The sequence below is a fragment of the Piliocolobus tephrosceles genome, chromosome 11 (genome assembly GCF_002776525.5).
Source record: "Piliocolobus tephrosceles isolate RC106 chromosome 11, ASM277652v3, whole genome shotgun sequence".
NCBI classification, from domain to species: domain Eukaryota; kingdom Metazoa; phylum Chordata; class Mammalia; order Primates; family Cercopithecidae; genus Piliocolobus; species Piliocolobus tephrosceles.
In genome coordinates this window covers 54,813,527-54,827,573 of record NC_045444.1, presented here as the reverse complement: position 1 = coordinate 54,827,573, position 14,047 = coordinate 54,813,527, and the positions used below count along the sequence as shown (strand labels likewise).

The following is a 14,047-nucleotide window of genomic DNA, read 5'->3' as shown; positions in this document are numbered from 1 at the left end:
TACACACACACACACACACACACACACACACCCCTCCAAAACTCAGACAGAAACATTTATTTTTCCTTTGTTAAGTCAATGCAGTTCTCACCTAGAAATATAGCAAGAGCTCTACCATTTTTTTATTTGAACAATTGTTTAAAAAGGAATGATTATATAGAAATATTTTTGATGCAGAATTACTGAGCCTGGAGGCAAGGGGCGGGGGCGGGTGGAAGATAATGCCCATCTTCCATTAGCAGCAGGATGTATGTATGAGCACAGAGGACAATCCGGTCCATGCTGTTCGTCAGACAAAGCCTGAATCCTGGAAAAAGCCAACCTTTGAACAGGAATTAGAGTGTGATCGCCTCAGTTGATGCACAGGGGTAGGTGAGTGCGAGAGGAGAGAAGTTCTTCTTTGTCTTCGGTAGCGCTGGGTTTCTTTTCCAGGCACACATATGACCTGCTCCCCCTGCAGCGCACCCTAATCCTCCCAGGGAAGCCGCTTCAGTTTCCTCTTGGCCAGCGCCGGAAACGGGCTGCTGTGCTGCCAGCGCCTCCCTCCCTCCCCGCGCTTCCCGCGTGTGTCAGGAGTCCCGCTCGGCGGGACCGCAGCTGCTGCCTTCACTCATTACCTGCCCCTGTCCTGGCAGCTCCTTCAGAACATATTGTTCTTTGGGGAAATACCATGGTTTTTGAACTGAGGACAGATTCTCTTCAGAAATCAAACGGCAAAACATTAGAAAAAAGAAAAACGCTAAGAAATTAAAAAATTCAAAACAGAAGACAATCGGTTTTATGCTAACCTTTATAACCTTAATCTTTGAAGCTTCTTCCCTCCTTTAGAGCAATTACTTCTATGCTGCCAAAAGAAATGAGAAGTGATTTCATCTGAGTCATTACTGTGATCTCCCTCAAAGGATAGCAGACAGTAATTAGTACTCCACACCAAACCTGCCTCAAATTTGACATAAACTGCATTTGTACTTTACAGAGCTGAAAAGGAAGCACTTCTAAGTCTTAGAATCTTCTCATGAATTTCTGTCATTTGGCAGAAGTTTCTGGAGTCGTTGCTTCTTATAGATCTTTTCTACTGTTAACTTAAAAAAAAACCAGACTTTTAACAATTGGCAAATGCCTCCACATTACCTTCAGAGTGAAACACCATCTGAAAGCATTCGAAGTAAGGGGAGGGGAAAAGCTAGACTCCCATTTTAGTTTCCTGGTAATATTGAGATCTAAGAATTCATCCTAGAAGCTATTTGCCATTTCCAAAGTGGCCAGTACAGCCCATCAATGAGGGCAAAATCCTCAGGGGCAACTGGACACAAGTGGTCCTTTTTGGAAGAGTTTCTAAATAGCCACAGACGTACAGGTGTTGGGCATTCATGTATGCTGGACCCAGAAAAGCAGGGAGGCTTCGTCAGAAAGCCATCCAGCCATCCAGAATGTGGTCATGGACTGGGTAAAGCTCCCCACTAGTATTGTGGACCTTAGAGGGTTTCTGGAACATGGTTCAGGGAGGGCAAACCCAGACTCTGATTCCAGGCAGCAGAGCTGAGTGTTCAGGGACACCAAGGCGGCTAGAGCTCACAGGAGAGAGTGAGAGAGAAGGGAGCTGCAGAGAGAGAATGCAGGGCTGCAGAGGATCCCTTTGGGAAATGCAGCAATATCTGTTAACTTCTTAGAGTCGTTAAGGCTGATTCATGTTGTCTCACAGGAACACGGCACAAGTGACAATACACAAAATACTTCGGTTTTATTTTCAAGGAAAAGCAATGTGAGACTTGATTTGTGCTGTCCAATTCAGTAGCCACTAGACACACATGGCTATTTAAATGTAAATTAATTAAAAGTAAATGAAAGTTAAAAATGCATTTCATTTTTCATTTCGCAGTGGCTCACGCCTGTAATCCCAGCACTTTGGGAGGCCGAGGCGGGTGGATCACAAGGTCAGGAGATCGAGACTATCCTGGCAAACACGGAGAAACCCCGTCTCTACTAAAAATACAAAAAATTTAGCTGGAGGCCGGGCGCGGTGGCTCAAGCCTGTAATCCCAGCACTTTGGGAGGCGGAGACGGGCGGATCACGAGGTCAGGAGATCGAGACCATCCTGGCTAACACGGTGAAACCCCGTCTCTACTAAAAAAATACAAAAACTAGCCGGGCGAGGTGGCGGGCGCCTGTAGTCCCAGCTACTCGGGGAGGCTGAGGCAGGAGAATGGCGTGAACCCGGGAGGCGGAGCTTGCAGTGAGCTGAGATCCGGCCACAGTACTCCATCCCGGTCGACAGAGTGAGACTCTGCCTCAAAAAAAAAAAAAAAAAAAAAAAAAAAAAAAAAATTTAGCTGGGCGTGGTGCGGGCGCCTGTAGTCCCAGCTACTCGGGATGCGGATGGCATGAACCCAGGAGTGGGAGCTTGCAGTAAGCTGAGATTGCGCCACTGAACTCCAGCCTGGGCAACAGAGCAAGACTCCATCTCAAAAAAAAATGCATTTCCTCAGTTGCATCAGCTACATTTCAAGAGCTCAATAAACATCTGTGGCCAGTGGCTACTACATTGGACAGCACAGAGAACATCTCCAGCACTGTAAAAAGTTCAGCTGAAGAGTGCTGGAATATACAGTTTTAAAATACTTAAGAAAAGAATATCATTTTTAGAACCAAGTCTTTTGACTTTCTCACACCAAGATTTTTGTATGTGTGTACCAATTTGATCTTGAATTTATTTTAAAAATTTGAAAAAATGTAAAGCATTTCGAGATATGACTTTTAGTATCAAGGACATCTTATAACAATTCTTTTAATCACCATCTGTTGTGTAATGAAATATGTCTAAAGAAGGCACCAACTTAGCCTTCTTAGGCAGATGTCCAATCAATAGGTTGTCAAAGGAAAGGCACTAATATTCTTCCTGATAGCTAGTTTCAGCAATAATAAATTATTTTGCATTTCTTTCCAAATGTAGGTTTGATTGGACAGTTTCTTGAATCACTTGTCTAGATTTTCTCATCCTAAAAGCTCATGGTATTGACATTTTTCTCCTGAATATGTAGATATGTAGACATTTTGAATATATGGTTATAATAACAGTATTTAATGAGCGCAATTCCGCTTACTTCTGACAAATAAATTGGAAACAGAAGAGCCTTTTCCATCATTATTAAGGGCAGGCATTTTCTCCAAGGCTATGAAAAACGGTTCCTCTTGCTGCCTAAGCAGTTTCAATTGCAAAAGCAATTTACCACCATATGGATCCCTCCAGGAGACTTCAACTAGAATAAAGAGGGAAATCTACTCACATGGGGACTCTGGGGCTTTATGGAAGATAGGGGCAGAGTTCTTGGGGATTAATTATGGAAAACAAGCCCACACCTCATCCCAATCCCCCTCTGAGGGTAATGTGTTGCCCAACGGGCAGCACCGTGGGGTGGCTGAAGATAGCTTCTCCATGGAAATGGAGAAGGGATTTATGGTAGAGTCAATCATTGCAGCAGAATTCCCAGGCTATGGATGCCACAGTTTCCCCAGGCCTTGGTGAAAGCAGGCTGAGATTGTACTAGGATGGAAGGGATGTACCAGAATCCTTCAAGACTAACATTATTTTATGTGAAATTTGACAAAGGGCTTTTAAACAGGAATGAGATCTCTGACGTGTGGAAGATGTAATAACACAAATGCATCATGAAATGTGAAGGCATCTAAAGGTACAACATGGTGGGGCATAGGGTGGGACTGAACCGATAAACAAGGGTCATCACCTGAAGAATCATTCTTCTCTACTTCTTTCATCCCAAGTGTCCCAACAACATGAGACAAATTTCATTCTTAAGCTATTCTTTCTTAATCCCTCAGCTTTTTGCTTTGGAATCACCGAACCACTAATATCAAGTTCAGTTCAGTTACCTTTTAGAAAGTTCAGTTGCCTTTTATAAAGAAAGCTATTAAGTGTGTTTTGTAAAAGCAATGACATATACTCTATACATATACTTGGAAAGGGGTAATTAATACTTTGATTTTTTGAGGTTTGTTATACTCAGCTACTATCTTGTTAAACAGTCACTTCAACTGCCTTATTTTCGTTAATATTCATAGAGTATTTAATATGTCATCTCAAATAATTAATGTATTGATATTCTGAGAAGAGTTACATAAAACATTGTGGGGGATTACTAAGATATCTAGTAAAATCTGCCTCAAAATCCTTGTACTTGATTGAAACGACACAATTATCAACTTAAAGTCCAGCATTCCTAGATTTAATGAGGAAAAAACACACTTACTGAGAAATTGTTAATATAATATTAATAGTCCATCAATAATAATTTTCTAAATAATTTTCTAAAACAAAGCTATAGATTTTCATCACAGTTCAGTATACATACAGACTAATCCAGTTAACAGATGCAAGTGTTTAATAGTTGGCCTGGGTTGGAGCACAACTTTGAGGAAGGAACCTAATTTCTCCGGTTTTGAAAGACTGGCTCCTAAAAATAAACTATGCAGATGTCATAGTGAAGAGATAAGTCTTTGGGGGTTGAATAATGTTCTATTAGAGTAAGTTCAGCAGAATTTATTGAAGTATTGGTGAGCACTACTATAAAACAGAGACCAGAAGTGAAGTAGAGGTTCAAGTCCATACAGTAGCCTGGCCTGTTCTGTCACCCCTGGACCCATGTGTATAAATATCTGGAGCCATCGTTGGCCCCACCTAGACCCTGCATGTATGTGTGGGGTGTAAGTCAAAGAGGATGCAGTCTTTCAATGTCATTTCTGAAAAGGTAGCTGATTTACATGGCAGTCATCACAGAATCTAAATGAAAGCTTCATTCTTACTGATTTTTACCTTTTGTAAATGAAGAAACAAAAGACAGTGTAGGCCAACTACTAATACAATGGCTCAACCCTGCAATCCCAGCATTGTGGGAGGCTGAGATGGGTAGATCACTGGAGGCCAGGAGTTCAAGACCAGCCTGGGCAAATATTTAGACGCTGGGCAAATATTTAGACACTGGTTCTAAAAAAAAAAAAAACCCAAAAATTAGCCAGGCATGGTGGTGCACACCTGTAGTCTTAGCTAATTGGGAGGCTGAGGAGGGAGGATCACTTGAGCCAGGAATGTGAGGCTGCAGTGAGCCATTATCCACCACTGCACTCCAGCCTGGGCAACAGAGCAAGTCCCTGGCTCTACAAAGGAAAAACAAAAACAACAAAAAAAGCATGTGCATGTGCGCACACTCAAACACACAGTGCAATAGGGATATGTGTCAGAAGCCTTGGGTTCTAATTCCTGCTCTGAAGATGATGTGACTTCTAGGCAAGTTCTTTTACCTAAATAGGCTTCCACTTCCTCAACTGAAAACTGAGATTGGATATGGCTGTGTTCCCCACTAAAATGCCAACAGGAATCAGATGCAGTCTGGCCTTAAGAAGATAAAGGAATCATACTGGGGTTCCTCCTGGGATGCTGAAGACTGTGAGAAAATGGAGAGTCCTTGCCTCCTACTGGGGACTGTTAGTATGCAGCTTTGGTCAGTTGTCTCCAGCTGGGAATGTAGGCTCTGTGTTGTCATACTATCAGATTTTTCAAAAAACTACGCAACTTCTGATTTTTATGTCAAATATTCTTGTTTTTAAATATTGGTAACTGAAGAATTGAAAAAAAAAAAAAAAGACCAGTGCAAAGGCCAAACTAAACATCTCTATGGGGAATGGGGCCTCTGCTGCTATTCTGTGACGTCGGATTACAAGCTTCTGGTCTGTGCCTACTCTGTGGCTCTACTGGTGGATGGAGAAGGGTGATCTGTGACACTGAGCACCAACTCTAGGCACCACTCTAGTGAATCTTCTTTCCGTTTTGTTTCATTAACATATGAACACAGTAAGGAATGAAAGTAACCACAGTTAGGGGAATGGATGCACTTCTACAAAAAGACAGCACATAAAATAAATGCTCTTCCTGAGTCGGGATCTGGAGGAAATGGTAGAGAAGTAGTGTGGTCAATGAGGTCAAGGCACAGAGCAACCGTAAGCTCAGCGTGTAGCTATTTCCACCTCGGCAACTCAGAAGGAACATCTCCGAGTTGACTGCAAAGCCCAAGCCAAAGAGGACCCCGAGGTTTCTCACGAGTCCAGCAAAAGGCGTGGTGTCAATGTGGATCCAGTCGGGGTTGGCACACCACATTTTGGCTATGGGCACGGACCATAGTAGGTTGATGTTGAGCAGTCTAAGAAGCAGGTAAAAGCCAAGTGCAAACAGGAAGAGGAAGAGATTGGTCTTCAGGTATGTGCCCAGGCTGGCCGTTTGGATGCCTGGAGTGTGTTCAAAGGCCTCTGCCACCAGCATGCCTGAGGATTGGAGAGAGACACTGACGATGACTGTGTGCCCTTGAGCCCCTCGAGGATCATTCCTCTCTGCGGTAAAGAATTTGCCACGTTTTCAATGACAAGGTGCTTTAGACACAGAGGTTCTATCCATTTTCTAAAGCCTTTTTTAGGCAGTAACTAAAAATGCAAGTTTGCCCACGGTGTTTTCATTATTCATACTAGTCCAGAAGGATTGTTCTGGAGTTGGTGTCACTGACTGACAACACACTTTTTAGACAGCACTGATCTAGGTACTTGCAATTAACATTTTAATTGCCATAGCCAATTAACCTTTGAAAGGTAACGTGGTGCTAAACAGTGGAAACTGAGTCATGGTGAACACTGCTTCAGGAATACAAAGCAGCTACTCAATGAAGTCCGTAATCATGTAATAGTCACTTCACATGTTTCAGAGAGAATAGCACAGTGTGCAGGTCTCAGAGTCATTAAGTTCCCCGACACAAGACTCAAGCACACTGTTTGAAGTGATGGTTTGGGAGTTAGACTTAGCTCTAATTTCACTTCAGAAAAGCCCATCTCATGAAGCAATTTGTGCATTTATGCCACTGAGACTGTGCCACTTTGTACATGGAGGCTATGAGAGGTGTGTTGCACCACATCAGCTCCCAGGGTAGCATTTAGTATCAGTGGCTTCACAGAATTACCTCTGAAATTGGAAAGTCAATTACCGGGGAGAATCTGATACCCTTAAACAAATGAAGCTAAAGCTTTCAAAGGACACAACTAAAGATAAGTGATCCTATTTACCACCAATTACTCCAGGAATAACTTGATGAGGAAAATGTGTTGCTGTGAATACTCTGGAGATGCAGACACTGATTTGAATCAAACAAAAAACACTCCAAAGAAATGACCAGGTCAGTCTACGATGGAAGAATAGATACAAGCATAAAAAGCAAAGAAACTGTATCACTCCTAAAATTAGAGGGGGTGACATCAGATGATCCTTCTCAGAAGAATCTTCTAACTGTGACATAGCATCATAATTCTAGAATCTTTTTTTCAAAACGTTGTTTCCACATACTCCATAGGATTTGAAAAGTTTTAACAGAGATTTCTACATTTCTCAATGCATGAAATTTAACCAGTGCTATATGCTGAGATTTAATAAATGTTAAAAAGGAAGTCGATTTGACCTCTATGAAATAAGAATAATTGTTTTAATGGAATAGGACAAATTCAAGTTTGGGGGAATTACTAATATCCAGATTGATCAAGAATGAACCATATATATTTTCACGCCCTGCCCTATCTGCCTCCTCTCTCAACCTTTCTTTGCTTGAGGAAAACTCAGTAGAAAAGCAGCTACCATCCAGATGAAAAGCACATGAGCATTCCATCTGAGGCTAATTTTCATTAGGTTTAATTTCGCGGATGTTCAAAAGTCCTTGTTTCTTGTTTTTTGTTTTTTTGTTTATTTTTGAGACACAGAAAATAGAGAACAGGGGAATTGACCTATAGGTTGTATGCTTTGGATTAGAAACAGCAATGCACAAAAAACATAAAAAATATTAAAATCCAAGCAATGCATGTCATTGGAAAAAAAAAAAGTGTTAGCAGCATTGAGTTCCAGGAATCCTTGAATGGTTTGTTCCTGATAATCAGACTGAAGTTTGGTTATATAAATGCTAAGGAACACAGATAAATGAGGCTTTGAAAGAAGTAAGCAGGATATCAGTGTGGAAGAAGAATAAACAAGAATTTGGTAATGTAAAAGTAAGAAGCACACACTCAGTAAAATTCTATAGATGAAGAAAATACTGCAGTTATAAAAATTAAGAAGGAGTTATGAAAATTATTTTCTTAGAAGAAACATATTTTTTCAGGTTTGGTCATTGGAGGCAGGAATACAGTATAGATAAAAGGTGAAACTGACCTAGATTCCTACTTTGAAAATCGTCTGTGAATAGAAAATGCTAACTTTTTTACATTATAACACCTTTTTACTATTGTTGTTTTGGGTTGGGTAATAAATACATTAAGGCATACAGGTCAGTCTCATTAGAATAAACTTTTAAGATACCAAAATTCATTTAGTTGTTTGTTTTTTATCTTATCCAATACTAATCTAAAAAGTGGAATATGTGATAGATCTTGAAATTTTTTTATTTTAGAAAACTTTTTTTTTTTTTTTTTGAGACGGAGTCTTGCTCTGTGCCCCAGGCTGGAGTGCAGTGGCGCCATCTCGGCTTACTGCAAGCTCCGCCCCCGGGGTTCACGCCATTCTCCTGCCTCAGCCACCTGAGTAGCTGGGGCTACAGGTGCCCTCCACTACGCTCGGCTAGTTTTTTGTATCTTTTAGTAGAGATGGGATTTCACAGTGTTAGCCAGGATGGTCTCGATATCTTGACCTCGTGATCCGCCCGCCTCGGCCTCCCAAAGTGCTGGGATTACAGGCTTGAGCCACCACACCCAGCCTAGAAAACTTTTTAATCATGGTATATGTTATAGTATTTTTTTAAAGTTAACTTGCAAATCTAATTTCAAGTTGCCTAATTTATGGCTAAGTTGGTACTCAGGATTGTTTTAATGACAAAGTATTTCAGGAAAGAAGAGAAGGAAACAACCCAATTTCTAAACAACTGTGAGTAACCTTAAAGGTCTAGACTTTTCTAAACATTAAGAAACCTACTAACATTAAATCTACTAACATTCAAATTTAAGTTTGCTTCTAGAATGTTTTTAATTAAAAAGTTTGTGTACCCTTTAGAGCTGGAATATGTTACTGAAATCAAAAGCATTGGCTATTCAAAGAAGGAAGCATAATTTTACTAAATAAACTGATGCAGTCAAGGAGAATGATGATTCTCAAAACTTCCTGTTAATTTTACAGCAAGGGAATGTGCATGCAAAAATGTTTCCTCATGCTGTATAATTTTAGATGACGTATTTATGAGTTATCAAAATAATTACTGCATTTTGGAAACCCAGAGGCACATTTAGTAAGTCTTTAATCAGTTAAACATTTCCAACTTGAAAAGTGGAAATAGCTATGAGCTAATTAGGCTATTATCTTAAAGGAAAATATTAGTTTTCTATTCATTTTGTTATTTTGTCTATGAAAGAATAGAATAAGCACATTTTATTCTTTGACTAAAACTGCACTAAAATTAATTTTTAGACGAGACTTTCTGTATTAAAAACTGTTGTAGTCCAATGTTACAGAAACTGCAACAAGGCTTACCTGTGCAGAGTGATAGAGAACTTATCCATCCCACAGATAGTGTGGCTCAGGGCAGCGGTTACCATGACATACCAGACACAGGACGAACCCATTGCATGGCCAGATGGACTTCCTGCAACAACAAAGTGTCCGTCCATTTGAAAAGTGGTTAACTATCAAGATAAGAAATGAATAATAGGATAGCATATTCACCATGAAAATTATAAGTAACTCAGAAAAAAACCACAAGACACAGGCTAAATGTAATGTTTAGAAGTGGGTAGAAATAAGAAAAATTGAGTTAAATTGAGCCTAAGAAACACTGTCTCAAAAAATTTTTTCCCAGATTTTCAGGTTCATTCAATTCCAGAAATCAATATACTCAAGGCTCATTAAGAATGCAGTCTGTTGCACCCAAATCCGCCACAACCCTACTAATTCTTCAACATTTAATTGTTTTTAATTGACAAGAAAAAGTATTAGGTTAATGCAAAAGTAACTGCGGTTTTTGCCGTTGAAAGTAATGGCAAAACCGCAATTACTTTTGCACCACCCTAATGCTTCTATTCGATCTTCAATTGGCTTATTTTCCTTAGGCTGAGAAGTCAAACTCTAAAGGATATCATTGCTATGCCTGTGATTTGCTGATTGATTTATAAATGACTGCTGTGTACTAGCAGTTACTTCTCTGCCTATCTTGTGGCCACTGCAGTGAGAATCTTTGTTTTAAAATGGAGGATGAGGAGAAGCTGTAAAGAGGGCATTAACCTAGCAGAAAAAGCCTGCAGACAGTAGCCTTTCTACTTCCAGAATGCCTTTTCCATGCTACTGAATTTTTTATTAATCACTTTACTTAAATGTCCTCCCCGATTTTTCACCTAGTAGTTCATTCAAATTAAATACCTGTCTCTTATTTGTTAAACAAAGGCAGACCTATTATCTGCAGAAAATTTCAGAGCCTTTTAAAAACTATGCCTAAATGAATTGGACATCTCCCAGAGAGATGCAGTCTTTCTTTCTTTTCTCTCTCTCTTTCCAGAAAATGTCTTATAAGGTGGAACACATGCCAGAAAGGGCTGGAATTGACCACGATAACATTTCAGTGGTCTCAAATGTTATCCATCCAACCATTCATCCATTTATCACGCTTTGGTTTCACAAAGATAAAATATGCATCATCCCTCCCCTGATGGAATGCCCGGTCTAGGCGATCGGATATATAAATAATTAGTTATATCATTTAGTGTAATAAGCGATATAACAGATGTGTGTATACTTTTATGTGAACAAAAGAGACATATTCAGAAAACTCATTAGGAATTTACACGTTCTCTACTACCCTTAACTCTACTCAGAGTTAGTTTCAAAGGATGTCAATTGGCAAGAATGTTATGCTATGTAAAATGATGAGGTACAATATAACACATTCCTATAAATTAAAACATGTACTTTCTAAATATATGTTTCAAGAAACTTTTTAAAACAGGCTTATAATCAACTATCACAATAAAGGTTTTATACTCATACAGAATCTTAATTAGAATAAAAAAGAAGTGGCCCAAGAAGCCTACTTGTGTACAGAGAAAAAAATACGTTTTAAAGAGATTGTTCTAGGGTTAGAAATAGTCTTTACTGGCTATAGTAACATTGAGAAGTCCTTACCTTTCTTACAGAAGACTTGTCTACTCCTCTCTCATTCATGAGATTCTCAGAAGACCTATAATAACTTTGAAAGTTGCTTAGCACCAGATAAACCAACATTTCTAAGATCTTAGTCTAGTTCCTTGATAATTTGTTCTAGTTAACTGTTTCTTGTTTTAGTATCAAGCCATTACATTCTTCTTAAAAGTAAACACCAAATATTTAATCATTTGGGGAGTTTTCTCCCAATCTACCCTTTCATAAATAACAAAATGGAATTTGAGGTGTCTTTTTTTTTTTTTGCTTTGCTTTCTCATTAATAATTTGATTGTTATGAAGTTTTAGCATCCTCACTCATGAGATTTTCTTTACCACCATATATAATATCAGTTACTAGATGATAATCCTGTGTAATGATTCTCTATTGGAAGATCTTCAGTAACTGGAGGCTGCCATAATAGCTTACCTGGACCTGTTTCGCATGTAGTAGGGAACTGTTCAAAGCATGGACTTGAGTGATTTGGGTAAATCTGAGTTTCTTGGACCCACCAGTAAGGTCGATGACCAAATAATATCCTGTATTTAAAGAATTATAAACATGCATATATATTTAAATACATAGCTATTATTTAATTGGAGATGAGCAATTCTTTCCTATAAAACATGACTCAAGCACAGGGTTAATTGTGAAAGTTCATGATTAAGAGACTTTGAAAATACTTAGGTCCTGGTCTCTCACACATCATTAAAGGTGGTAGTCATTTGGGATTTTGGCACCCTGGTTTCCCATTAACATGGGGGCTTTTTTCCCTTGCAGGGAATGTCTTATGGGTGCCTTGGATACTTAGATTGGAAATATCAAAATGGTCTCTGGAATTATCAATGTGTTCATTATCATGTTGCTCATTTAAGTAATTATTAATAACAGAATATGTGTTACAGGGGCATGGGAATTACTTGTAAGTCATTAAAGAAAACATTTCTGGCCCGGCACGGTGGCTCACACCTGTAATCCTAGCACTTTGGGAGGCCGAAGCCAGTGAATTACTTGACGTCGGGAGTTACAGACCAGCCTGACAAACATGGAGCAACCCTGTCTCTACTGAAAAGACAAAATTAGCCTGATGTGGTGGCACATGCCTGTAATCCCAGCTACTCGGGAGGCTGAGGCAGGAGAATTGCTTGAATCTGGGAGGCAGAGGTTGCAGTGAGCTGAGATCGCGCCGTTGCACTCTAGCCTGGGCAACAAGAGCGAAACTCCGTTTTAAAAAAAAAAAGTATACATTTCTGTGCTTTTTAAAAGTTCTACTTATGAATCTGGTGTTTCAAGTTAACTGGTATGTTTGAAAGATTTCCCAAGAGAAACAACATACATCTGAAACGTGATCATTATGCCAAAGCCACAAATATAAGGATAAATCTTAGGAAAAATGAAATAAAACAGAAATCTTACCATTTAAATATAAGATTGAACCAATCCCCAATGACTGCTACCCATATCATCTTGGTTCCAACTGTCTGATTAAGTTGAAACCAAAGTGGAAAATAAATGAAAAACATATTCCGGGAGTCTCCAATATTGGACATAAAATGTAGAAAATTGTAGTAAGCTCGGTAGTCCTTCTGCAAATGCTGAATTATGAGTACTCCATTCCTGTGAAGGAAATCCATCTTGAAAAAGAGGCAATTCTAAACATAGAGCACTTGGGGCTGAAGTGCTCTGATTCCCACCGTTTTTATACTGTGCCTTTGTGGCGTGTTGAGCCATTACTGCAACATGGGATGCTGACCATCTGTGGAGAGGGCACACCGGCCCTCCTCTGCTGAAAAGCTTATCTATTTATGATTTTAATTGGTGGCAAAGAGTGAAGTACATGCTGATCTGTGGCAATCTGAGGGGGAAATTCAGATAGAAACACAATGAATTTCTTATGCAACCTCCCTTTTGTGTAAACAGTTGAATCTTGTTTGTTTGAAATTTTTTGTACAGTTCATTTCCTCCAAAGTCAGACATTAGCAATTTCTATATTTGGTGAAAAGACTTTGCAAATAATTATTGCATGTCGAATAGCCCATAAAGTGCTGCATTTTAATTTAAGATAGGCTGTGGCTCTCTATTTTGTTGGGTCTTTGAGGAAAATGGTTGAATAAATACCTGGGTATGAAAAATATATGATATGACAAATTATTTTCTAATCACTGATTTAAAATAAGAATCTTCAATTTTCTTTATCCAAGAGAATGATAGACTATATATGGAAGAGGGAAAGAAATGTGTTGCTTTTTGACTATACGACAAGAAAGCAGAAATGAAAGTCATTTGGCTAATAGAAATGTGTTAGGATCAAATTTTATCTTTTATTAACTAGAGAATACACTTGAGAGGAATGGGGAATGATTCATGTGACAAAGATAGGAATAGACTTCAAAGGGCTTTTGACCAGTCAGGAAAATGGTTTGTTGAGAACAGTGTTAAGCAGAAGTGGAAAGCACCAAACGAATGCTGAGAATGAACAGAGGGGTAGCACAAAGAGACTGTGGATCTAAGTCATATGTCCACAATCTACGGCTGTGGACTATGACTAGACTATGGACCAGGACCATGGTCCTGGACTATGGACTATGACTGGACCATGGACTATGGACCAGGGTAGACTGAGAATGAACAGAAGGGTAGCACAAAGAGGCTATGGATCTAAGTCAGAGAGATGTTGGGTTTAGAGAACTGGATTATGTCTAGGATTAGTGGGAAAGCAACTAAGCCTCACAAGGTGACCAGTGATGGATCTAGATAACCTTGTTATTTTATCATTTGGATTTTTGTCTTGGCTTACCATGGCCTAAGTAAAGACAAAAGACTTCAGTAGAGGCCT

General features: G+C 39.3%; 1 protein-coding gene across 2 annotated transcripts; it reads right to left on the bottom strand.

Annotated features, from left to right (window-relative positions):
- Positions 1–3,865: 3,865 nt before the first annotated feature.
- Positions 3,866–12,937, bottom strand: G6PC2 (glucose-6-phosphatase catalytic subunit 2). 2 transcript variants are annotated; one of them, XM_023189704.1, is made up of 5 exons: positions 12,628–12,937; positions 11,641–11,750; positions 9,555–9,666; positions 7,118–7,233; positions 3,866–6,331 (listed from the first exon to the last, which is right to left on the bottom strand). In XM_023189704.1, exons 1-5 carry the CDS (start codon positions 12,843–12,845, stop codon positions 5,820–5,822), a joined length of 1,068 nt encoding a protein of 355 aa, XP_023045472.1. In that variant the 5' UTR covers positions 12,846–12,937; the 3' UTR covers positions 3,866–5,819. The 2 variants fall into 2 exon arrangements, with proteins under 2 accessions (XP_023045472.1, XP_023045473.1); XM_023189705.1 differs by lacking the exon at positions 7,118–7,233 and having other exon boundaries at positions 6,307–6,331; positions 12,628–12,845.
- Between the last annotated feature and the right edge of the window lie 1,110 nt (positions 12,938–14,047).

Coding starts and splice junctions, on each gene's coding strand:
- G6PC2 (XM_023189704.1), bottom strand. CDS start 12,845: ATGGATTTCCTTCACAGGAATGGAGTACTCATAATTCAGCATTTGCAG. Junction 7,234..9,554: donor TTCTCTATCACTCTGCACAG/GTAAGCCTTGTT, acceptor CTTCCATCGTAG/ACTGACCTGGTCATTTCTTT. Junction 6,332..7,117: donor TATTCCTGGAGTAATTGGTG/GTAAATAGGATC, acceptor TCCAATCCTCAG/GCATGCTGGTGGCAGAGGCC.